This window comes from Diplotaxodon limnothrissa, linkage group LG6 (genome assembly GCF_057381915.1).
Source record: "Diplotaxodon limnothrissa isolate DT_005_m linkage group LG6, D_limnothrissa_male_GT1.1, whole genome shotgun sequence".
Lineage (NCBI taxonomy): Eukaryota > Metazoa > Chordata > Actinopteri > Cichliformes > Cichlidae > Diplotaxodon > Diplotaxodon limnothrissa.
In genome coordinates this window covers 14,198,880-14,225,356 of record NC_140601.1, presented here as the reverse complement: position 1 = coordinate 14,225,356, position 26,477 = coordinate 14,198,880, and the positions used below count along the sequence as shown (strand labels likewise).

At 42.6% G+C, this 26,477-nt stretch overlaps 1 protein-coding gene across 3 annotated transcripts; it reads right to left on the bottom strand.

Moving 5' to 3' along the window:
• Positions 1-721: 721 nt before the first annotated feature.
• radil (Ras association and DIL domains) lies at positions 722-25,901 on the bottom strand. Of its 3 annotated transcripts, none has more exons than XM_085355721.1 (19): positions 25,797-25,901; positions 23,951-24,464; positions 17,087-17,194; positions 16,437-16,552; positions 16,150-16,338; positions 15,392-16,076; positions 14,757-14,887; positions 13,675-13,712; positions 12,906-13,060; positions 12,632-12,744; positions 12,323-12,439; positions 10,960-11,083; positions 7,637-7,809; positions 7,237-7,387; positions 5,010-5,236; positions 4,116-4,452; positions 3,069-3,208; positions 1,132-1,271; positions 722-882 (listed from the first exon to the last, which is right to left on the bottom strand). In XM_085355721.1, exons 1-19 carry the CDS (start codon positions 25,878-25,880, stop codon positions 783-785), a joined length of 3,642 nt encoding a protein of 1,213 aa, XP_085211847.1. In that variant the 5' UTR covers positions 25,881-25,901; the 3' UTR covers positions 722-782. The 3 variants fall into 3 exon arrangements, with proteins under 3 accessions (XP_085211847.1, XP_085211848.1, XP_085211849.1); XM_085355722.1 differs by having other exon boundaries at positions 12,906-13,057; XM_085355723.1 differs by lacking the exon at positions 17,087-17,194 and having other exon boundaries at positions 12,906-13,057.
• Positions 25,902-26,477: the final 576 nt, after the last annotated feature.

The window sequence follows — 26,477 nt, the reverse complement described above, 5'->3', positions numbered from 1 at the left end:
CAGCGAAGGTGAAGTCCAGGTACGATGTCACAGGTGGAACGGGAGAGCGAGGTTGTACTACTCGTGATTTTTCAGTTCACTGCCTCTGTCGTTTTCTTCCACTCTTCAGTGCAAAAGTCAACACTCGTTCACAAACTTGCGTCTGTGGAGTAGACGCTGATACTGCTCGCTACAACAAATGGATTTACAAAACATTCAGGGGTTCACTGAGGCTCACTTTGTTTGCAAATACTTCTAAAATTCTAAAGTACATCTTCAGTTTGTGTCTACCTGTTTCAGAGAACTGGGTAGGCATCTCAGCGTGCTATTTACATCTGGAATTTAATAGAAACGACTCAAAAATACTGTTGGCAAAAGTCACACGTGCCTCTGGGCTTGACTGATGAGAATCCGCTGTGCTTTAAACCGCCTCACACTGCATACTGATTGGTTAGACCTAACCCACCTCAAACGCTGATTAATTAGGCAACTTTCCTCGCTGCGGACTCCTTTGAAGTCACCGAGGGTTTAAGACTGTGTCTGTTATACAAACCCAGCAGGAGTCTGCGTGAGGGAAGCAGGTACGGCAGCTGTTCAGTGGAGTCGTGGAGTGTAATCTGCTTGGCTTTGAGCCGTGCAGACGCTGGGTTTCACATTCATATTTCATGAGGCGTAGGTACTCCTTTGGCTGAGAGTGGTGTGTGTATCCCGTTTGTCAGTGCACACATCTGTATTCCTTGTTAGTTCCTATCTCCAGTCCGGTGTAGCATGTTGTGCATGTCTTAGCTGGGAGGCCGAGGTAATCAGCAGGAGGAGGCGCTGATCTTCTCCGAGACCTCTGGGTCGGACTTGGCTACCAGGAAACGCAGTCGACCCCCTCCCAGACGAATCAAATCCACCGCGCTGTAATGGCACAAACGGGAGGAAGCGGAGGGAGAAGGACAGAGTCTGGTTACCTGATGCTCAGCAGAAACGTGAGGATAACATGGCATCACTGTGTGAGCTTCGACCAATCAAAGTAATCAATCGGCTTAAGAGGCTGACAGCAGTGGTTAGCAATGTGGAAAGTTTGCTCATTGTCATTGAAGTCAGTGATAACTCAGTGGTATCATTTATCTCTGTTTAACGCCTCCACTATAACTTCTCCCTTACCTCTGGTAGTCTGCTCCTATCAGACTGGTACCGTTCACCGCCAGGATGCGGTCTCCAATCCTCAGTCTGCCATCAGAGGCGGCTGGTCCATCGGGAATCAGAGTCCGGATGTAAATGCCTGGAGCGTTGAGAGGAGTGTGCTGCAGGATGGAGAAAGCAAAGGAAATCGATTGATGCCACAGCCAGGGAAAGTACTTGGCCAGAGGCAGGTGTCCATTAAAGCTGTGTGCATTCACTACTACTGATAACTGCTGATTTAAACTGATATTTAGAAGTATACAAAACCCAGCACCACTACCTCTACCATTGAACCTTTTCTAGTTAGTCTGGTCTGGTTTTCTGGTCCTTTTCTAGACACTAACGTTAACAACCTTTTGTTATAGGTAGGAAAATTTGCACACAATAACAGAATTATACTCAAAGCTTGTAAAATAAAGTTAAAACTGAGTGTTATCTTCCAATTTGCACACAATATAATAACTTTAGCGAGCTGTCACTTGAGAAAGCATCAAGGCTCTGGAAAGAAAACTAGTGAGAGATGTGTTTAAAGACCCTAGAACAACTGCCAGGACGCAAGTGAATGACTTAGCTAAGTTGGGAATTGTAGTCTCAAAGAAGACAATCCCTAGAGCCCTGCTAGAGTCACTGGACTGTGAGGATGAAGACCAAAAAAAACTCAACTTCTGCAGAAGAGACACCTGCAAGCCAGACTGTATGCTAAGATCAACCTGGTGAAAAATGATGCATACCAGAATTATAAAACTAAAGCTCTTTGGCCTCAGAGATTCTGGTCATGTTTGGAGAAAGAATGGAGAAGAGTGCAAGCTAAAGAACACTATCCAACAGTGAAACACAGTGATGGAGGTATCATGCTGTGGGGATGCTTCAGTGCGTCTGCAGCTGCGTCAAGGTGAAAGAAAACCTAAGCAGTCAGCAGCAAAACTGGGTGTAGGTTGTGATTTTATCTTATAAAACAACAATAATCGATAATCTCCAGAAACCAAAGTAAAGGTTATTAACTTGCATGCATAAAACCCTGACTTGAATGTCATGGAAAATCTGAGGAGTGAATTGAAAACCATCAAATCTGGAGGAGCTTGAGATATTAGCCAAATAAAAATGGGCTGGGATTGCTCAGGAGACGTGTGTGAGACATGTTGAAAACTACAAAAACAACTGCAGGCTGTTATCCATCAAAAAAGATGCACAAGTGACTGTTAAAATTAATGGGCTAATAATTTTGACCCTGGTAGTTTTTGGTTTTTGTGAAATAATTTTGTTTCTGTGCACAAAGTAAAAATAATGTAAGCATTCAAAATAAAACCACAGTGTTTAAAAACTTTAAAAATTTCTTTTTTTGCTATTTGGGCTGATTGGGACCTGATGAATGTAAAAACAAAGAATTACCTGATTTTTTTTAATATACCTGATTTTTGTTTCTAAGAAAAATGAGATCCACATATGAGGACATTCGTTTTAACAGTGGCAGAGAACAGTGGCAGTATAATGTGCATATTAGGCCCTTGTAGAGAAAAATTTGGTATTTTGGTCTAGACAACCCAAAATGTGTTGTCCACACGCCAGGTCCTAGGAGGGTAAAAATGACATTTTCAGGGAGGTAGCTCTTAAACAATAAATAAAGGATATGAATACAAAGTATTAATTTACTTTGCACTTTAATTTATTTGCAATACGTAACTTTAAAATGTGTAAAAAGTAGTAGTTATCAGTGTCAGTATTTATTGTATGTCTAGCATGTGCATGTGGATACTGCTGAAATTTGTGAATTTCCCCCCGGGAATGAATAAACTATCTATAATCTAATCTATATACTTAGATCTAATCTTTATACTATATACTATATGTTAGTGACCCAGCATTTTTAAAGCACGTGGCTAAAACTCGATATATTGTGAAAAATGCGTTTGTCTACTTACCAGGCCGTCTATGAGTCCCATGCCCAGTCCGTAGGGTCCCTTGTCCAGTTCCACTACAAACACCACACACAAGTCATCAGGAAGGGAGGGGACGCCGGGGGAGGATACAGGGAAAGGGAATTCACACCCACTAATACACCCTGCAGAGGACACAGACACCCAAAGGCACAAAACACACACAGACACACACAGGGTCTCGCTATGGGGTTGGACAAACAGGAAAAAAACACAAGACTTGCTGTGCAGAAGAAACACGCGGATATTCAGACATGTGCAAAGGTGCAGCTGCTATACCACACACACATGCTTCTGCCTGCAGAGGTCACACTCACTACACAGTGAAGGGGATCTACTGTTGCACACACTTTAAATCAGCATTTTTTGTCATGCCCTTTCAGTGCAGCTATAAAGGCGTTTTAAACTGAGCAGTAATAAAATGTACAACATGCCACATTAATAAAGTGTTTGTGACAAATCCTCCCGCAATACACACACACACACACACACACACACACACACACACACACACACACGTCACTGAGTGACATGGTATTGACCGTAACATGGTTGATCAATGTAAATCTGCTGTTTCTTCATTAATTCTGTTCTGCAGAGGGTGTAGTGCCAAAGCAAACTCTGGATTCCTGTGACCTTAATTAATAATGGTTTTTGCCGCAGTGAGATGGATGGATTTGAAACTTAGAAACGAGAGCAGAGGTTGTCAATATCTGCAGGTATCTACTGCTGAAGATCTGAAATGTTGCTGATTTTTTTAAACACATGCATGCTCACTATCTAAAATTAACTGTAAGATTTAAACTTGCACATCTGGGGTGGACAAAATAATAAAAAATAATAATAAAGCGCATTATGCAATTCAGTACAAAAAAAATCAGCTTGTGTGAAGCCTTTGTTCTTTTTTTGGTAAGGGGGGGGGGGGGGTCTGATTACACACTGGTACTTGTTATTTGTGTTTTTATCAAAAAAATTAAATCTGCACATTAGTTTTTGCTATTTTGTCCACCTCCTGTAAATAACGTGGCCTACCCTCCAGTCCGTTGGTGATGAGTCCATTGGTCTTTTTACATTCAGCCACAGTCCTGCCGGTGCAGCCGTTGGTCTGAACGTTGGTGCCGATGAGCGGCACAGGCCCTCCTCCGCCTCCTCCTTCAGGGTACAAGGGGGTATTGGGAGGAGTCAGGAGGCAGGACGGGTCTGGATTTGCAGTTCGAGGGTGGTGAATGGTGCCGTTCCGTCTGAGGCTGTGTGTGTGAGACTGGCCTGAGGGTCTGTCCCTTCCTCTCTCCTCTCCTGGCTCTCCTGGCCCGTCGTCCCCTGGACCCCCTGAACGGGGACTGCTGTGGCTCGGAGGTAGCAGCTCCCTCTGTGTTGAGATGGGACAGACAGACTTTAGAGGATAATCTGACATCTAAAGTGAGGATGCAGATGATAGCAATAACAATTATTCCTTTTTTCTTTCACCTGCGAGAATATTTAGAGCATCGCTGAAGCTTTGCTCCTGCATGAAAACCCATCAGCTTGAGATGATTAAAATTTGAATGCATTATCATTGCACATATTAATGTTCCAGTGAGCATACTTTTAAATGCATACTTTTCTGTGTGCGGGTATGTGTACATATGAGGGTGCTGTAACACTAGGGATTATGGTCTAGTCAGCCGTTCCCACTAATTAGACAGCCTAAAGACTAATCAGATTAACCATGATTTAACCATGTCTAGGTTTCTGTGTGTGTGTGTGTGTGTGTGTGTGTGTGTGTGTGTGTGTGTGTGTGGGGGTTGGCTGGAATAGAGGGTTTTGTCTTTCATTTATGGGATTACGAGGAACTCCTCAACAGCCACAGCTGCTGAGGCACATGGCCTGGATTACTAGGTGTACTCAAGTACACACTTGAGTGTGTGTATGTTTGTCTTTCTGAACCTGAACTTCCGGCCAGTCAGCTGTGTTGGTTCCATTGGAGTGTGTCTGCACACTGGGAGTGTTGGTGTGTGTTTGCGTCTTGGTGCGGAGCCCCCACAGGTAGTGCCGGATGTAGAGCAGCTGTCTGTAGATGCTGTCTTCTACACACTCGCTGTCCAGGTCCACTCTGAAGCCCGAGCTGGGCAGCACAATTGGAGGGTGGTTCTCAAAGCTCTCCAGGAGGTCGACTGCAAACACAAACACTGATGTTAACATAAATCTGTGCTGCTGTCTTGAAGGACTACATATTCAATACACAATGCACAATTAGTATAAATAGCGCTAGCTGCTAGTTAGCATTAACTGTATTGAATGCACACAAGTTTACGCAACGTGTATCTAGCACTCTCTCTTCTATCTACCAGTTCTGATCCTGGTTTCAAGAAACCTCAAAATGCTTTGAAGTATGAGTAGGTCATCAATAATCCTTGTTTTTTAATTACAATTTTGTCTTCCAACAATCACAAAAACTATTTCGTCTTGATGCGTGCTCAATCATCCAGGTATCCCCAAAAGTTGATTCGGTTCATCTGGACGTAGCGTTTTCAGTGGGAGAAACGTTTCATCACTCATCCAAGTGACTTCTTCAGTCTCAGCTGACTGCAGGTTTCTCCAATCTTATAAATAATGAAATAATTGATCAATGGTCATGAGAATTTGCATATTAATGATCAAGGAACTGACCTCCCAGTCCATTGTTCTTTCAGTGGTGCCAGTTTCAGTCATTATGCAAATGTACTGTTTATAAGATTGGGGAAACCTGCAGTCAGCTGAGACTGAAGAAGTGATGAAACATTTCTCCCACTGAAACGCTACGTCCAGATGAACCAAATCAACTGTTGGGCACAAAAACTATTATGTCTTCTTTATAACAAATCAGTGCATATCTTTCCCTTCCTCTGCTCTCCTCGCTCAACAAAGTGCCCAAAGTTCACAAAGTGTTAGATTGTTCACCCATTAACAGGTAAATATGAGGCTAGACCAAGGTAGTTTTATTACTTCATTATGTGATGTCAAATACCTCAGACTCGGACGTTTGGTGCATCTGTTTGGCTGAGGAGCCAACGGTACAAAGCTACCACCTGTAGGATTATGACTAAACGCCTTTAAGTCGAGATGCCGCCTGCACATGACCTTTTCTGCAGCGTAAGAACATCAGTTTGTCTTGGATAGCTTTGGATACCCTTCATCCTGCATCTCAGTTAATGGGAAAAGTGGAGCTAAACTGGAGCAGGCAACCTATTTTTCTTTTTGATTTACACATTCACCTAACAAGTGAAAGCTTTTTAGTTCAATCCCAGAAAGAGACAAATCTCTGGGGTTGCATCAGGAAGGTCATCTGGCATAAAAACTCATGCAGAGCTAGTATCCACACTTACAGAGGAAATAATGTTAAAAATGTTGTTTTGACAGCTTAATAAGTGCATGGTGCTTTCAAAGTCAACGAGTAATTGTGTTAAATCACTGTGATTCAGTACTGTCTGAGAATTTCTGCTCCTTTAGTTATAAAGCTGCTTGTCAAACACGTAAGAAAAAATTTCAGCTATTTCCTGATATAGTGATATCGGCATCTATATGCACCAATAAATGAAAAATACAGCAAGGAAAGAGACAACAGGGAAAGTCTCCCAATTACATCAAGAGTGTTGATGTTTCTTAGTTTGTCAACCAGAGGGCACTCTGCAACTTCTCTGATGGTAATGCCACAAACCAGCTGACCCAAGTGTAAACATATAAACAACAACGTGTCAATAAAACCATCATTTTTTCATTTTTAAACTGTACTGTCATGTAACGTTAGTGTGTACTAATAAATAATAGATAAAACAGATAAAAAAAAAATATTTTGTGTGAAAGAAATAAAAATATCGGCCCACAAATAAGATTTTTAAACGACCAAATATCAGTAGCAGTCCTGGTTTAAAACAGATTTATCCACATTCGCATTCATGTGTATTTGTTTTTGCTTGATCTTCTCCTTCATTCTACAAGCTGCTCAACAACCCCTGTAAACCATTACACAATTGACCTTTAGCACGACAGTAACAGGCCTCCAACTGCCAACTCACGAGATTCAGACCAGTATTTATTGTACCTATAATCCCAACTCATAACACGAGGGCTTCGTGTTGTCATAATGTTGTCAGCGTCTCTGGCCGGAAAAATTCACACAAGCTCACAAACGTACCTGTTCTGTATATGTACGGCTCGTCCTCGCTGCTGGGTTGCCATGTTGGAACGGGGCCTATCTCTGCTGTGAGCTGGTACTGAGTGAGAATGCGGTGGAGCTGGACTGGTTTTAGAGTTGGGTGCTCACTGGACAGCGCTCGCCACCCCAACTGCAAACAAAGAGCAGAAATAAATCCCAGACTTGAAGAGATGAGAGGATGTCAGGGGAGTCACAAGTTTATTAGCAGGGTTTTGTAGGACGTCACTCATCACAAGCTGATCGATCACTTCATTTACAACTTGAGACTAATTTTTTATTTTAAGATTTTCTGCTTACGCCCACGTATTCCCTCCCCATTGCTTATAGCAATGTGAGGCTCATCATATACAAACAAAAAAGACATTTCCCTGTGTGTTACCTGAGTGAGCTGTTGGGGGTGTGTGGCCAATATGGACACTGTGCTGTTGAGTTTGGTGAAGAATTTTTCAGCCAGATGTCCCAGACCGGACCTGCTCGCCCACTCCCTGACCATCCTCAAGCATGCCTGAATCTGCAGCATCTTGGAACGCTGGAACCAACCCCGAGACGGACCTGCGTGCACAAAGACACATACACACACACACGAGCAGAAGGGAGCGTTTTGAGTATTTAATCAGAAACACTGCAGTAGATTTTTATTTGAGGGTGTGCGCATGAGAAAGGCAGAGTAAAATACAGAATGTGTGCTTCTGAGATCTTACGTCTGCGTGCATGTGTGCTGTTCGGCAATACAGACATTAATTTTTAATTAGGTTGTGATTGCAGTAGGTGGAACAATAGCAACAGCCAGCAACCGCCTACTCCTCGCAGAATACAAATGCACCGCTGCAGAAGGGCTCAGCTGACTGAGCTCCTGCTTGTGTAATCCTTCCTTTTCTCTCCCGCACATCAAAGAACTGAAAGGAAGTTTTGTGGCAAGTTAAGCAGGCGATGACTATAAGTCTAGCACTTTTGAAGCTGGGATCCTATTGTTTCATTACCTCACTGCAGCTTTAATGCATTTAATACTTTCTGGTATGTACCCCTCCACCCCCTCAAAGTGAGCTAAGGCTCAAGTTGGGGCTCAGTAGAAACGATGAAAAATAACTGCGCTCCAATGGTGTCATTTTTTCAGAGCCTGCAAATATTTTAATACCTACATTTTACATAATCAGAGCAAATGTGCAAAAAATCTATCAGATGTGGTTAAAATCTCCTTTTTAATCTGTAGTCTGCAAGTCAAAACAAGCAATAATTAATCTAAATACTAGTTCTATATATAGTAAACATACACAGCAATATATAATGCAATAATTCTGCAATGACAAGGCAATCACAATTTTATCAGCCAAATATTACCCAATATCAGCATTATACGCCCATATTGACTAAATAATGCAAATTATAGCTGATATGAGCCAACAGGCAAGTAAGATGCCATTCACCACTGTCCAAGGCTGACATTTATCCGATCCATTTACTGTAAAGATTGGCAGTTTTTCTAGATAAGAGAGTGTAAAACAGACAGGAAAGTACGGTGGGGGGTGGGGGTGACATCCAGAAAACAGTCTGAGGCAAGCTCGAAACCCGGACGCTTCAGCAAAGACTCTGGCCTTCGGTACATGGGTCATCTGTTCAACCAGGTGAGCTATAATGATCCATCCAACAGACTTTTCAACAGGTAAAGAAATTTCTGTAATCAGGCAAATGTCTAAAAATCCCTGTACAATTTCCTAAAGCATCTGACATTAGAGAAATAAAACCTAAAAGTAAGAGAGTTTTTGGCACATTACTTACAAATACCAGAAATGATGAACTGAATAACTGTTGCACCTGCAATAGTTAATATTTCCCAGAACCCATACATGAAATGTCTCAATGAAACCGTCCGCTTCCTATATAAAACTATTTAAAACAGGCTAGATAACAAACTGTGGGCAGCTGTAAAAACTGATGTAGTAAAATTATAACAGAAATGTCCACAATTCAATAAAAAAGCTGCCACGGGATGCCTGGGTGGGTGTAGATCCCAGGGGGAGACTGGTCTGGTTATGAAAATAAGTCAGACTGTAAAATGACCCACGGCTCACTTTTTCTGAGTAAACACTTTCCTGATAAGTTTATGGGCTCAATCGCTACTTATTTAATACAAAGTGATCTTTATTTTGTACATTACAGTAGATGTTGAGTACAATCAAAGATAAAGCAGAGTGTGGCTTGGGCGTGTCTGCTATAGAAGAGTGCAGTGTTTTTGCCTTCTCTGTAAAATCCCCCCTCATGGCATCTAGTATCACAGCAAGTCTAGTTTTAAAACAGCACTTCAAAGCCACATCACCGATACTTCCATCCTTAATATACAGTCTCTGTTTCTACCAAACATGTCTAACTTTTGCTTTTAAGGACATTAAAGTCAAGGGAATGATCTGGATTCCTAAATTCCTTTTTTAGGACACACACAGACACACAGTCCTAAACTGAACGTCTCCCCCCAAAATCACTACAAGCAGCACATGACAGGAAGCTTCAGGCAGACAATGAACTGGCAGCATTATCTGCTGACTGCGCGCACACACACATAACTTCTGCCATATGTTTTGGATGCACGCACACACCCTCCGCTGTAATAGGCTTATGTCTAGGCATACAGTAATCTATATGAGAGGCATCGCAAACTGACCAGACATCTCTTAACCTCTCGGCAAAAGGTGTGATAATGCCGTGTATACCCCAAAATCAAACCATCCAAACAGCATTTATTATAATTTGTTAGCAAGTTTTCCCTACAGCACAACGAACATCTCCGCCACGCCGTTCATCTTTCCTCGGCTGTATGATTGAGCAATGTGAGTGTAGGGTTTTTGAATGCTGAATGTGAACAAGTGTGCATGTGTGTGTGAGTGGGTTGCGGAGCACCCAGTGCGAACGTCAGCGTTACCTGCTACAAACTCACTTCTCTGTTACCATGGACACCATCAGCAGAGAAATATCAATGAGCGACAAAAATGGGAGCGAGGCAGAGAGAAAGCCAGACAGCAAGGCAGAGAGGGAGGTGGAGATGAGATGGGGGACGGTGTAGCCCCTGCATGTATTAAAGGTATTTCTCCTTCTGCCTTTGCCAGACATGTGATCTGTCCTGTCTCTACGAGCTAATGAAGACATATGGCATGTATCTGAGTGTGTGTGTATGTGTCCGTGTGTGTAAGACAAACGATATAAAGAGAGGGCGAGGGGAGCTGGCTTGACATGCAGACACAGCTGGCAGTAAATTACTGTTTTTTTCTGTTTTTGTTGTTGTTATTTTTAAAGAAAGGTAAGAGCCTATTAGCAAAGTCATCATAACAACCGAACGACCTTCCAGCCCTTTACCCTTCACTCCGCCCTTTTTCACTCCTCCCCTGCTCTATCTGCTCTCTCTCGCCTCCACCCAATCCCATCTCCACTCTTCTTTGTCTCACCCCCTGATGGCCAGATGGAAAGAAGGAAGGCAAGACGGAGGTGGGGGAGGAGGAAGAGGAGGGGGAGAAACAGAATGCAGATAGGAGAAGGGCACTGAGGACAAATCTGGGTTAGTCCCCTGTCAAAATGCTGACAAGGACACAAGGACACAGTTTAGTTCACTGTGTCTCTCATATACTTTCACAACTGTACGAACCCGGAGGGTCTAATGCAAATGCAAAAGAGAGAGAGAGTGTGTGTGTGTGTGTGTGTATGCTTTTTCTATACCTTTGTCCATCAGTTGGTTAAACAGTGACACGTTGGAGAAGAAGAAGAGGTAAGCAAACATTTGAGCCTGGATCTCTGGGTGAACCTGGTAGCCTTGCAGAAGCTCCTGCGCACTCTGAAAGACCTGCACACACACATACACACCCATAGATTTCATAGTCTTTGCTGTAGCTTCTATTCCTATACATCAGTATACCTAAGCAGCTACAGTTAGGTTCATAAGTATTTGGACAATGATGCATAAAATCTACCACAATAGATTTTAAATCCTACAATCATTATAGGATTGTGTAGGCTTTCAGAAGGGGTTAAATAAGTATTAAGTATTTCCTTATCTGTTTAGGGGTTACAGTCATTTTATACAGTTTTATACAGCCAGGTGAGGGCTCTTCTCTCAAGATCTAGTTTCGATTCCATGTGTTGAAGTTGCATTTTTTAATATGAGGTACAAAGAGTTGTTAACGCAAAAGAAGGAGGACATCTTTAACCTGATAAATCTACATAAACCTTTCAGAGAGATATCAAAAACTTTGGTAGTGTTAAAATCAACAGTCTGGGGAATTATTAAAAGGAAGGAATGACTTGGCCAACTGAAAATGACTGAAGACAATTAAAGTGGATGATCACAGAATTCTTTCCGTGGTTAACAAAAACAATTTCACAACATCCAACCAAATCAGAAACACTCTCTAGGAGGTAGGTGTATTATTGTCAAGGTCTACCATCAAAATTTGTCTTTAGCAATAGAAATACAGAGCGATTACTATAAGGTAAAAATTACTGGTTACACTCAAGAAAAGGAAAGCCAAAAAGCCTTTGCCTGATAACATCATTCTTTGGACAGATGAAACCAAGATTTATTTGCACAAGAATGATGAGAAGAGAAAAGTATGGAGGAAGACAGAAAGGCCTGGCAGAGCATCTCAGAGAGAGGAAATCATCATGTGATGATGTCCACGGGTTCAAGACTTCCAGACTTTTGAATAAAAATGTTTGTAATTCCTGAACACTTAATGCAATAGTTCTGGCTTTGGACCGGATGCTATTTACGACCCCTGAATTAAAGCTCAAAGTCTGCACATATATTGACTGCCTGACTTAAAATAGACTGTGGTGGTGTAGAGACACGAAATTAAAAATTCTGTCACTGTCCTCAGTTGTATGCCTCTAAATCTATATATGTTGGCAATCCAAGCAGGGTAGTAGCCCTAAAATGTGCATGACAAGCATCTTTTATAAAAATAATTTTAATATGTGCAAATACTCTGAAAACAAAGATATCACTGGTGTCTTAACGTTTTAATAAATTAACTTCTCATGACCTTGAAAACCCGAACTTATACAAAGCTATGCACATCCCTACCTGCAAGACCCTTCGCACAGGTTCAGGAAACCCCACGCCTCCTTTCCAGCAGGGCTCAGAGCTGTCGACTGGAAATGGATTACAGTCCAACAGACCCGGTAACACCACATAAAGAGCCTGGACACAAACACACGAAAACAGAAATACATTATGATGAAGGTGATCGGAATTACAGAATAGTTCACACCATCCGGGCATTCTTTGTGCCCACGAAGGTGTGTTATTATTCATCCGGTGCAATTTAAAAAACACAACAAAAACCTTCTTAGTCATTTAGAAGATAGCATCGCTGCTGTGTTGACAGATTACCTTGGTGATATAGTAGACACACTGCTGGAAAGTGTACATGATTACTTCTTCCAAGATTGTCATAGCCTCCTCATTGGCTGATATGGTCGCTGATAGCAACGACTCCTTTGACCCTAGACACAGATGATGGAGACGGAGTCACATTTAAGATATATACAGGGAGAGAGAGAGGGAGGGCTGTAGCTGTGTCAGTATCTACTGTATGTCAGTGTGAGTAATGACTCCAAGTTGTTTCCACACTCATCATTCTGACTTTGCGTATGTGTGTGCGTACCTTGCAGTGTCTCTATGCTGTGTGTGTATGCTGGTGCTCTTTGCTGTATGAAGTAGAGGATCTCGATAGAGTTGGACATCCAGAAGAAAATGGTCTGCAGGTCTGGGACCAGGTCTGAGATGCTGAGCAGAGACAGCGAGGCCGGGTCCTGGCTACTTGGACGTGCAGAGACAAGTTACACACAGTCAGGTAGGCTTCTCGACACCATGCACATTCCTACATGAACTGCTTTCACACGTGACCTCTGGACAGTCGGGTCAGGACTTAGCCACCAATCGGACATTTTCACATTCAGCACACAGCAGAAGATAGTTTGCTTCAGATGCATTCTCACTATGCACAATAACACAGTGTGGTTTAGGTGAGGGAGCTGCCTGACTAGAACGTGCAAGAGGCAAGAAAAAGGACGACCAATTGCTCCCAGACTATGAAGTGTGCTATTCTCACACGAGCACAGTCGACGTCTTACTAGTTTGTAGCAGGTTAAAAGATCTTTTAATGACAGAGAACTCTGTTAACGTAATCCCTGCCAATGATGAATTTTTCTGTACTTTCTGATCATAAGAGAGTGTTTGATGGATATGTTTATATATATTCATAGTAGAAAAATATTCTGGGAGGTCTTGAATGATAAGTGAGTCCCAAGTCTCTGGTAAGTTCAAAACAATGCTCTATAAAAGGTCAGGGCTCAAGGCAGCCACACAAAATAAAATGCACATGAGACCGTCAGCTTCCTATTTTTTAACACGAGCTGGAAATTGATACTTACTGCTGAGCTTGCTTCTGCGCCAGCTCCTTTGTCTTCTCCTGCAGGGCGCACACGCACACACACACACACACACACACACACACACACACACACACACACACACACACACACACACACACACACAGAACAATTAAGGGCTCATTAAACTTTTAAAGCGTGCGTAGGAGAAGCACACTTCATGACGCTTTTACTAACCTACAGTAAGAAGTAGCACCACTATCATTTACAAACCCATGGTGACACATGTTGAGAATTACCTCATGCTCCACTGTCCTGAATATAAAATCACCCTAATTATAATTGAAAAAAAAAAACAAAACAAAACAAATTAAACAAAAAAAGGGAGAAATAAACCACACCTTCCTTTTAACCAACAGCCATAAACTGAATACATTTTTGGGGCTTCCTCCAGTGTGTAATTGCAGCAGTTGGCCACCTCACTTGAAGCAACTCCACAGCTCTATAAATTTCACACTTTCAATATAACATAAACCTTCAGGAAACATTGTTTCACTCTGAAGTACTGTTCTTTTAATGACTGTGGCTTTAGTCCAACAACTAACTGACTAAACTCATAAGCTGAGACACATCAGGGAGCTGTTCTCACCGCAGTGGGACAATTTCCTACATTTTATTGCAAAGTGCAGGAAAAAAAGGTCACAAAATATTCACAGTAAGGTATTAAAATATCAGATAAGGTGGCATCAAATCTTTATGCAATGCTGGATAAAGTGGACTTGTTTGGGAAACAAGTGTAGAGGAGATGAAGGTAAATTTGATCCCTTTAGGAATAACTACCGAAGAAGTGTCTGGAGGGGTAAAATGAGTATTTGCCTAAAGTAAAGCTCAGGGGGTGAAAATCTTCTGCTTTAGGTTTTTTTATGTGAAAGCCAAATAACAAGCATAGCAGGGGTTTAGTTAAAACAGACGACTGTGCACGGCTGGAGTGTAACACAGTATAAAACGTGATACGGCAGCCTGTTTAACGATTCACCTGACCTGACATGGCTGACCAGTTCCTCTCCACACGAGGCCAGAGGGACCACAGAGAGACACAGACAGAGTAACAAGCTGAAACTGACCCATGCTATGCTCTGGATTCGCCGGACGATCTTGAGCAGCAGTTTTCCGAAACTTCCAGGTGGGAATGTCGATGCAGAGTGCTGTATGCACATGCACAGCAGGTAGGCAGGTGTCAGCTTGTGGTCATCTCCTGAGCAGAGGACACAGGTCGACTTATTGAAAACACACTGAATAATTTAGAGGCTTCAATGAAGCTAATTTCAGCTGGAAGGCATATGAAGAGTAACGTGGTCAGGAATCGTAAAACCAGAAGCTGCTGTTCAAGTCTTAAACTTTTATGTTTGCATTGACACTGTTAATGATCTGTACGCAGCAGGACAAGGACGAAAACTGCTGATGAAATACTCTCCTTGTCCTCCCACAAATAAGGCGGTAATGTAATAATCTGCCTGAGTTCATCTACTGAGAATTTATTAGTATTCAAATTAAGTTTCTCCACGTTTTTGAGCTTGAACTGAAATGTTTTCCATCACTGGGCAGCAAAAGTCTCATATAACATATTGTGGATAAAGAACCACAAAATACAGTTTGGTACTTTTGCTAGAAAATCATTTTAACTGGACCTCAGATAAAAAAAAAAGGTTCAGTTGATGTCTTTGATAATCTTTATATTACAGTAAGCCAGGCTGCTGACCTCCAGGTTCTATGAGAGACACGATCCTGTTTAGCAGCTGGTCTTCATGAGCCTGGTCAAACTCCAGCTGCAGCCTCCTTTTCTGACCTCCTCCAGCTCCTCTTCCTCCTCCATCACCCCCTGACACAGTAACTGGCCCTCCTGTTGACGTCCCCACGCTGCGGGGTTTCACCAGGTGAGGTTTGAAACCGCGTCTGACCGCCGGGATGCTCGACACCTGCGCTGCTCTCTCTTTCAGCACGGAGCCGCACATCTTACAAGTCTGAGCCCCGCCCTCTCCCTCCTCCGCCCCTGCATCGTAAAGCTGACCCAGCGTGCGAAGGCGTGCCAAGGTCTGCGCGGGTAGTGGCTTAGAACCTGTGGGGTCCTTGTACAGAAAGATGTAATGTGCCCCGAAGGAAAGGAGGTCACCGTGCCGCAGCGTGGTGGAGCGCTCGCAGCGGGAAAAGTTCACCAGGACTGTGGCGTTGAGCACGGCCTCGACTGCAACGCAGAATCGTTGACTCTCCCCCTGCTCTTCTCCTTTGTTGTTGTTGCTGGCGTGGCGACGGGGCGCGGGGACTCGGCGTAAGCGGCAGTGGAGCGGCAGGATGTCGGGGGAGAAGAGGCAGATGTTGGGACGAGCTGATGGAGTCTCCTGACCGACCGTGTGCTGCTCTCTGTTCAGCAGATACACCAGGCAGTCCTGCAACACAGAAAGCAAAAAAGGTCACAAAAATCAGACACACTAGAGGTCTGATTTTTGTGAGTACCCTCACCTGCCGATTGAATCCCTGAAGCAGCAGAAGATGAGGGGACTGGTACAGAGAGTGCTTCACCCCTCCTCCTCCTCCTCCCTGACTGCTCTCCTCTTTTCTCCGGCTGCTGGAGGTCCCCTCGCGTTCTCGGCCTCTCAGTGGTCCTGGCAGGGTGGAGTAATAACGCTTGGGCTCCTCTCCCAATCCCAGCTGCAGACGGATGTGCATGCACACATTTAAGATTGAATGCACTTCATAAGCAGTTCAGTAAATACTAACAATCAATCATCTTCAGCAGGAGGCCCCACCTGGTTGAGGCTAGTCTCGCTGAGGCTGCGACAGAAGGATGAGTTGCTGGATCGGGGCAGGGTCAGCGTCCCCTTCGCCCTGTTCCTCTGGAGCTTACGAGCCTGGGCATTAATATCTACGATGAACAGCAAGCCAGAGAACACGTAGGGAGAGAGAAGGACAAGAGGGAGAACAGGTGGAGAATAATAAAGAGGAGCAAGGAGAGGCAAAGAATGGAAGAGAAAAGGGAGAAAGTGTGCTTAAACCTGGTATCTACTTTCTTAACATGTATGTTTGACAGATGGGGAAACTGAGTAGGTCTGGTTGAAGCATTTTCTCAGACTTCAGTAACACAAATGCATACGTCATGTGTGAGCTGAGTGAAAACCAACAAAACAAATCCAGGCAGGAGTGAGACAGTCAAAGTCAGATGAAGTTAATGGTGCTGGATGGAGCAGCACATGTAGCTGACAACAGTGAACCAGATGAAAGGTGAACTGAGCTCGTCGTGGCTTGAGTTTGAGGACGTTTGAGGCCATGCAATGGCTCACACAGATTTACCCACACACGAGAAAATCACTGGCAATGGGGGTGGCACTGGTGACAACGCAGGTAGAGGTGGTCTTCATGGCAATGACTGACAGCCACCCTACCTGAGGCCAGTCCCCACCTTTAGAGCTGGACTGTACCACTCGACCACACCGCAGGGGGGAGCTCCTGTGTTTGCCCAGCCCAGACCGACCCATTAGAGCCACCAGGAATTGTGGGGTTTTGGGCCCTACAGCAGGGTGGGAGGGGTTAGGAAGGGGGGTAAGGTGAGAAAACACCCCCACACCAAGGACAAAAAACAACCCCCAAACACACACGCCATCCGCACAACACAAGACACAATACATGCACTGTGGAGCAAAGTGAGTCTGTTGTGCTTTAAGTGAGAAACATCAGCCGTTAGTAGAGAGAGAGATACACAGTTAAAGGTGTGAGGCACAGGATTTTTTTTACTCTAACACATCACTGACAAATTAGCTGCACTTTCCATTAGAAACTTAGCGTGTTTCAATCTTTACATTTGATCTGTTTAGATGCTGTGCAGTGATATCAAATTGGATGCCTGCTGCTGGCTCTGAAGGGGAGGAAAACCAGTAAAAATGGCATCAAGTATACCACTGATGGATGATAATTGGGGTTTAACAATTCCTCCACATCCACCATCAGGGTTACACTTGAGTTTTTAGCATATTCTTTAACCATCCATTTTCCTTATGAGCCAATTCAGGGTCACTAGATGCTGGAGGATATCCCAGTTAGAGAGCACAAGATGCAAGGTGCACCCTGGATACGGTACTTTTAATTTTTAGTGGGGAATAAAGAGAAAACTTGTTGCTCACTGCATGAACATAATCATCCCTGTTTTCACAGCCTGCAAACAACTGCTGTTAACTGTTCATTGGTAGAAACAAACTCTAGCCAAGACATGATTACTTACATCATGAGTGGATTGAAATTTTTTTTAAAAAGCACACAGAGCGAAGCGGCTAGCTAGCATAGGCATCATGAGTGCATTACTAATTATCAGGAAATATTATTACTCATCTTAATCTTGATCACTTCCCACAGTTAAATGAACATGACTGAATGATACTGAAAATGTGCCGCCTATTAAAATGCTAAGTAAAAGAAAATCAAGCACTCCCTAAAAAATAGACACCTCGTTTGGAAATACTTAGAAATTAGGGGGAGTCAGTCATTCTGTACAATACGGTAATTATAATTCTACAACTGTTTATAACTTGCATAGTTCATATTTCATATTTCTGCATAGTTTTTATAGTTCACATTTCTGTATAATGTTCATATTTATATCCTGTTCATAGCCTGTACATATAGTTATAGCATATTCATAACATACTTTCATATCGCGTACATTGTAACATACCCATAATAGACCCATATTTTTGTACCCTCATACATATAATAGACCCATTCTGTAATATATCTATATTATTGCTAATATGTATTTTGTAATATATCTATATTATGTCTAAAGCACTTTCTGGATGGATCCAAACCGCATTTCGTTGCCTTGCACTTGTGACATGTGCAATGACAATAAAGTTGAATTCTATTCTATTTTATTCAGTGATGGCAACTGAAAATAAATTATATGCAAAGAGTAGTGAACACAAAAGATACAAGATACCGTGGCAAAACATCACAGGTGAAATACAGACGGCTCTCACCCCTGTCGAGTACTTTGCTACAAGTTTTATTCACGTCCATCATGCAGGTAACCTGAACTGAGTGAAGAACTATATTTTGCTTCACAGAGATGCACTTAGGTCAGGTAAATAAACACCTTATTTTAATTAATAGGAATGAAGCACAATGTAAAAGTGAAAGCAGCGCTCCTGCTGACTTTATTTAGTGTTAAGGTTTTAGTGTAAAGAGATAAACTGAATTTATTTGAATAAAAAGGAGAAATGTTAAATAAGCTTGGAAAATAATCACGATCTCAATAATGATCGAAATAATCGTGACAGTCATTTTGTTCATAACTGTGCAGCCCGATCAAATATCTTCATTTATCATTTATTTATACATATGTGGCTTACACCAACACAAAGCCTGTGTTAAAGAGAAGCTCAGTAAACCATATTTCATCACAAAGCTCGGCTAATTCACCAGCACTGTTTCTGAAGCTCATGCACTGAGTTGCTGGAAACTTAAAATCTATCAGAAAGATAATGATAGGTGGAGGCAGTGGATGAAGCGGACGGTGTGGTAGCGTATCATGGGAAGTTGAACCAGGCCACGAGACCTTTGTAACACATTTATAGCTGGTTTTACAGCTATTACGCATCTAATGATAAGTGAAATAATTTGGCCGTGATGTGCTAAGTACACGTTGAAAATCCTGGAGTACCTTTAAAGTGCAATCTCGTTTTCAAAAAGTGTGTGTGAGAAGTTTCACACATGGGCATGCACCTCACACACAGAGAGACGAGTGAAAGACAGAGACAAAAAAGACTTCGGGCTGTGAATTCTGTTAGCATTATAGCACCACTGAGAAAAGGTTAGTGTGAAAATGAACATGTGCATTAATATGTTAGTTGATAAAGCTGCTCTCAGACACTATATAAAGGGGAATTAAGCTGCGTTTTTCCATATAGAGCTAAAAATGTCTCAAAAACACTGAAGAATTAATTAAAGAATAACACTGGTGATAATTTGTACTTCATTTGTTTACAACTCCTGTAAAATGCCAAATCCAACAATAAATTGTTCATTTTAACCAAAGACAAAGTCTAATGTGTGTGTTTGCCACAGAGCGTTCACTTTATCCCGAAACAAAATAAAAATCCCTGCGCCTCACTGTGGCACTGGCTGATCTAACCTTCCTTTACAGCAAACACTGTAGTGAATTTTATTTGCGTCAGTCTCTACGCTACTGTTTCCACGACTGCTGCCCAGAGAAAACAGAGTAAACAGGGAAAACAGAAAGACAAGGTGGTGTCCGGCAGTGGTGGTGGTGTGGGAGGTGCGGTGGACTATTTGCTCCTCCCAAAACTCAGTATAGTGGAAACACTACAGCTGAAATGTTTTAGGTCAACTACAAATGCTCTGTGAGTTTTTAACTAAACATTTTTAAAGCTAATAGTGCTGTTCTTATTTAACCTTTAACGTTAAATGATCAGAAATGCCTTTAATGAGATTAAACTTTTTATTTTTTTTAATCAGATTTTTGATTGGCCAACAAAAGGAGGTGTAGCCGAACTACGTGTGCTGAGCATCACCTCTGCCAATTCCAGTGACCCAATCAGACCTCTCCGCTGTGTTTGTCTTTTCAAACTTTATGGGAAAGACAAAAAAAACAACAACTGCATCGTGAGAGCCAGTGCTCATCAAGTCTCTGCTCCACTGTTGGTGAGTTAATTTCTAGTATGCTATTATCATGCTGCTTAACACTAATTTGCTGATATCTGTATCTGTATCTCCAAAACAACATGACGTGCTAACTCTGAGGATTCAAAATAGGGCTTCCCAAGCCTATGTACAGTCTATATTTCCAGCCCCACGCTGTGTTACCAGATTTAAGTTTAAAATGCTCACAGATCATGTTAACCATGCTGATTAAAAGAGCGATAAATGTGGTTAGTTCAGTGTTTGATGCATCAGCAAAAAGTTATTTGGTTTTGCTTTTACAAAAACTGTAACACTCATTTGACAGCACAGCTCAAATTAGCTCTAAGCGGAACAGACAGCGAACCGGGAGGTCCCTGTTAACAACTGAGCAAAAGGACAAGTAGATGAGAGAGTCTAATTTGAGAAACAAATGCCTCAGGTCCTCAACTGGCAGATTATTAAACGATATACTCAAAGTATTAGCTTCAATGTCAAAAGCACAGTTACAAAGAAGAAGTCATGTCTGTGACTAGCCAATGAAAAGAAAGATGTGAAAAATAACTGTTTACAAAATTATCATTCAGCTGTTACTGTTTTTATATAATGAACTGAGGCCAGTACAGTCACCAACCACAACCTCACTGTTGGTTATATGAACACATTGACAGTAAGAATCCCCCTTTAAACCAGTGCCATCATTGCTTTAAACCCATTCATGTGGATGATGCTGCAGAAGAGAAATGTCATGTCTGCAGATTACCTCAGTGGCGTGGCAGGTAGAACATTTAAGGCTAAGAACATATAATGCTTTTCATTTGATGGGATAAAGAGTTTTCACTGGTTAAAATCCTACAAAACAAAGTGGAAAACATTATGACAATGGAGAAATTATATAGTGAGGGACAGACTATAGTCCCCTTATCCCAGTACACAGATGTAATCACGCCCTTTGACACAACTTTTAGCGTAGTCAAAACCTGTGTATTTAACTTCCACGTACACCGTGATACGTCTGTGACTATTGCAGTTTACTTCTATTAGCACAATAATTTTTCTCATCAACCACATAAACTAACCTTTCAGAAAAGTTTGCTCAGGTTTTTAATTAAAATTAAATTTCTTAGAATTAAAATAAAAAAAATTCCCACCAACCTTATGCTTTAAAGATCTTATGCTGCTGTCTGCACAAATACCGTCCCTCTACTAACCAAAACAATTATCCAACAGTACCAGAGACAGGCACAACATGCCATTCTGAAATCCCTTTAAAGCCTTTTCTAGAAGTAAGTCTCAACACTAGGCAGCCGTCTTCCCTCTAGGCACATATTTGGGGAGTCATTTTAAATCGTTATCTAAATAAAACAATGGTCACCAGGGCATAAAATTATCTACTGTATAGATTAACCAGACAAATTGGATTATAGGATGAGTTTGCTAACTTTGTGTCCAAATAGGTTTTTTAGAAAGCTAGTTAGTTTCTCTGCTTGCTCTTAATGTCCAGGTTCAAAACATGCATCCATCCATTCTCTTCCACTTATTCAGTTTAGGGTTGTAGGGGCTGGAGCCTATCCTATCATAGTGTGCCAATCTGTCGCAGGGCTAACATACAGACAGTCAGCCTTTTATAATGTGCCTGGCTCACAGACACAATGAAACATGGACATAGGACTATAATATCAGTGGGAAAACTGTTCTGTCTTAACTTCTCTAAACACTTTCCTGTTTATGAGTTTATGAGCTAAGTGACTCATTTTTAGTCTTACTGAATAAAAATTAAGTCTACTTTGTAAATCTTGTTCATAATACTTGTCGCATCTGTTTTTTTAAACTACCAAAGATGCCAGCACTACCAAAATGCTCTGAAATATGCCCAACATTGGACATTTAAATTATTAATGACAAAAATAGTTCCTGAACAGGACGGAACAGCAAATGTTAGGATCCCTGAACTGAATTTAAGCGTGTTTTCACATCTTCAGGGTTTAGTTAATTTAAATTAGACAGACTGAACACTCTGTTTCATGTTCCCTCTTGGTGCGATCACACTCGGGTGCAGATCAAAACAACCACATGAGACCCTTTGGAGAAGGCGGTCTTGGTGTGGTTCTAAACAAACTCCAGAGCGGTTCGTTTATGGTGTGAACGTGATCAGACCTCCACCCAACCCAAGTACCAGGAGTACGTAGGGATATGTCAAGGTACTGCAGATGTGTAAGGGGCTGTACGGCTAACAATTAGTAGCTAAATGAACAAAGGACATTCTTCTTGTATATACTTTTGTTGCTCCACCCCAGACCCATGTGGCCAATAAGCAGATTGAATACTTTCACATGGTTTGCTTGGAGTTGACTTGGATTTTTTTGTGTGTGAAAACAAACTACAAGCTACAAGCTTACAAACCCATCAACTGATTTGGACCAGAGTAAATGAGCTATAGGTGTGAAAACACCCTAAAACACTCCTCGTTTCCTTCACCTTCAACCAGAAACAGCAGATTGTCCCTCCCTGGTTCTGCTCCAGATATCTTCCTGTTAAAAGGGGTTCTTCCTTCCCACTGTCACCTAGTGCTTCCCCACAGTGATTGTTGGGATATTCTTTTCTAATAATGCTGGGTCTTTACCTTACAATATAAAGTGCCTCGAGGTGACTGTTGTTCTGAGTTGGATAGTTTGCCACTATCCATTTTTTTCCTCACGAGAGCCTACATTTAGAAAATGTTATGGGCTATTTAATCTTTGGTAATACATCCCTCCATAAACAAGCCTCATGCAGATTACTAAGCGACTCTCTGGCCAGCACGTAAGTTGACATAGCAACCAGTAAACCCTGGCATGCTTCATGAGAAATGTGTTGCAGCTATGTGTGACAGTGAGGCTGAAAATACTCGCTCCATCTCTACCAAAAAAACCCACAGTTGCTGCGTGTGAGTGTGTAAATGGCAAACTTTTCATCAATCAGTAAACCAATTACGCATAAAAGGTCACATCATGGTTTCAACAACGGTACACAGCTCAGTGTGGATCAGCGTTCATAGTGCTGCATTGCAGATATAAAGTCATAACTGCTGTTTACCTGAGCTTCCTGAATCTACTGAACAGAGAGAATCTCGCCCAGGTGTGCACAGCATCGTGCAGGTACTTTAATAGGAAGTGATACCGTTTCACTGTAGTACAAATGTGTCATCATTACAAAACACCAGAGTGCCTACACCCATCCACACCTCCGGTTTTGAAGGCTTCAGCTTTCACTCAATCAATCGACCAGCTGTCCAGCATCTCACCTGCACACTGCGCTGTGTGTGTGTGTTTGTGTAAAAAGCACAGGAGTTTGTGCCTCTGATAGAAACCTAAATTACATACCTCCTCCTCGCAGCACCTCCGTATAAACATATGCAGGCACAATATCTTCATCAGGATAATAACTATGACAAAAGGTTTTATTCTGCATCTTCCCTCGCTTGCACTCGTGAACGCGCACACACACACACACACACTGCAGAGGAGCTAACGAGCTGTGCTTTTCTGCTGAGTTTGACACGTTAAGAAAGGAAGGGAATTAGACCAGCTGCTGAGTGTGTACTTGACTACCTGTGTGGGTGTGTGTGTCTGTGCATCTTTGTGTGTTTCCTCACCAGCCGTAATCGTATCCTTCTCCTTAGCGTTTAGTTCCTCCACCTCTGCTCTCCTGCGCAGCTCAAACCTACGTGCGTGTCCTTCTCGGGGTTTCCACAGCTCTTGGAGCAACAGCGGCTTTTCATTGTCCCCCAGCGCTCGCAAGCATTCAGTCCGCCACCCTCCTCCTTCTCCCCCACCGATCACGCCCCCTCCCTCGAAACGTCCGATCACATCACACAGGACATAAGAGTGGGCAGCATCCTTGTTGAGCGAGTAGCGCTCGAGTGCCTCTTTCACAAGTTCCTGCGCGCTGGAGCGTGGCGTGGCCAGGACGCTCTTGTAGTTGGCACCGGCGCAGATTTCGTCTCCGAAAATCTTCAACACGCCGGGGGCCGAGCTCTGAGTGGAGAGTTCAGCCGGGTCGTCAGCCGGCCGCTCCGGAGGCTCAGTGGTCGAGCGCCGGTCCCCTCGGGTGTTTGTTCCAGTGTCTGTAGGAACACGGTCTCTGTAGCTTAACGTACGGTACAGGACCTGGCAAACACACAAAACCAGTGAATGTACTGCAGGGCCACCCAGTGACAGGCATTATGTACAGTTTCTTCTTAAAAGGATCTGCATGTTTATCCAAGCTATTAAAAAACACACGTGTATGACTTTGGCTTTATGTTATCTCAGGAATAAACATCCTCATCAGCACACTGGATGAAGATGTGCTCACCACACGTTTTTAAGGCAGGCAGTGTGACTTGTCATAGCAAGAGAAGCACAGGTGACACAGTGACTTTGGCTCAGGTCCATCAAGCGCCCCGCCAAGTCACGACAGTGAGCCAGCATGCACAGTCACAAAATAAAGCACACCCATTTTTAATGGAGAGCTGAAATATCTCCTAATACAAAATAATAAAGATATTTAAGTAGTCAACTGTGCTGCATAAAGTCTCTGTAGTTGTTTATTTTACATGTGCTAAAAGTTTATGCAGTGTATTTCTTCCATGTTGGTCAGAATTTCTAGACATTTCTCGGTTATATAGTACAAAGCAGAGACTGATGAAGCAGAGAAAACCAGGCTGTATTTACAGATTTGGGGGTTGCCCTCTACAAGGTCGTCCTCTCATTAACATCTATGGTGCTCTTAGATTTTGCTCTCCATTCAAAGCTTCATTTTTATCCCTTGCACGTTTGCGACTTCACCACTGAGATCCTTTAAACCTTAAACTTTGCACTTGTCCTTAAAGTGCAGCTGTACACCAGCACCTAAAGAACAGAGGACCCTTCTTCGAGAATGCCACTGTTCACCTTTTGGACCGAAAAGACAGATGGTTTTGAAAGAGGAGTAAAGGAGTCCAGCTATGTCCACTGTGAACGACCATCACTGAGCAGAGGTGGTGGCCCAAAACGCCAGCTATCAGCCCCCTGCGATGTAGTCTTGAAATACCATCCCAGGTGACCTCAATAGGTCACATGATGGGTTGGCGACAAGGTCTCACAATGGTTTTAGCCTTAACCTCCAGTGATGGTAATGAACCAGGCCTTTTTTAGCACCTCACCCGATATGATGGTGTACATGATAAACAGAAGGCCAGCCGCCTTCTTTTTTAACCTTTTAAAGCCAACTGAATCATATTTGATGCATGTATTTTTTTAGACCTCTAAGCAAAGTGAAATTCACGATGAAGAGTTTTCACACATCGGAGGAGAATGCAGCTGGGATATAAGCTAAACTGACACTAAGTGTTCACAATACATCAAATAAGCAACCACTATTATTTCACTTTATTTGTTTTAATCAGTTATTTTGACCTCCGTTTTGAAGCTTTCTTCTGTGAGTATGTTTGTAAATGCCGAGTGTTTGTGTGTGAGTACCTGTGTGAAGGTCCTGCTCTGACGTTTCAAGCGGCTCTTGGACGGCAGGGACATACTCGCCCCAGAAGAAGAACCGTAGAACATGATGCTGCGGTTTGCTTCACAGACTCCACAACTGGTGAGTAAGAACACACACTTTTAGATGCTTTGTTCCTAATTTGATGCACAGGAATTAGATGTTTGACGTTGGGATGCACCGATCCGATATTTGGATCGAATATCCAGCCGATCTTGACTCAAAAACCTGGACTAGATATCAGTTCACTGGCCCGTTCTAAGGAGCCAGTCTATTCTTTTTAATTCTATCCTGGAACGAGTCAGCAGTAGTGCATCAATTTAAAGTCATTTCAAAGTTTTCTTTGCATGTTTGCTACAGTTTCTGACTTTAGCAAACTGTGGTCATGTGACTTATGAAAAGCCTCAGACATGAAGATTTCCCAGTAAACTTCTCACTCTCATTAAGTGCAGTTTAACTCTTGCTGTGAAACTTGTATTGCACTTACAGTCAACATGACATATTGCTGTCAACTTGATTGCTATTGTTCCACTTCACCTGACACCAACCAGCTCCACACACACTTGTGAAGGAGATGCAGTCACAGTGAGACTGGGAGCAGGAAAAGCAGAAACTAGAGTAACCATAAATAACACCAGTACACAGTAAAGACTCTCACACTGAGC

Excerpts from the sequence above, each read along its gene's own strand:
- radil (XM_085355721.1), bottom strand. The coding sequence starts at position 25,880 with ATGTTCTACGGTTCTTCTTCTGGGGCGAGTATGTCCCTGCCGTCCAAG. Across the intron at positions 7,810-10,959 it reads TAACCAACTGATGGACAAAG|GTCCGTCTCGGGGTTGGTTC; the intron begins GTATAGAAAAAG and ends TTGTGCACGCAG. Across the intron at positions 1,272-3,068 it reads TGGGACTCATAGACGGCCTG|CACACTCCTCTCAACGCTCC; the intron begins GTAAGTAGACAA and ends TCCATCCTGCAG.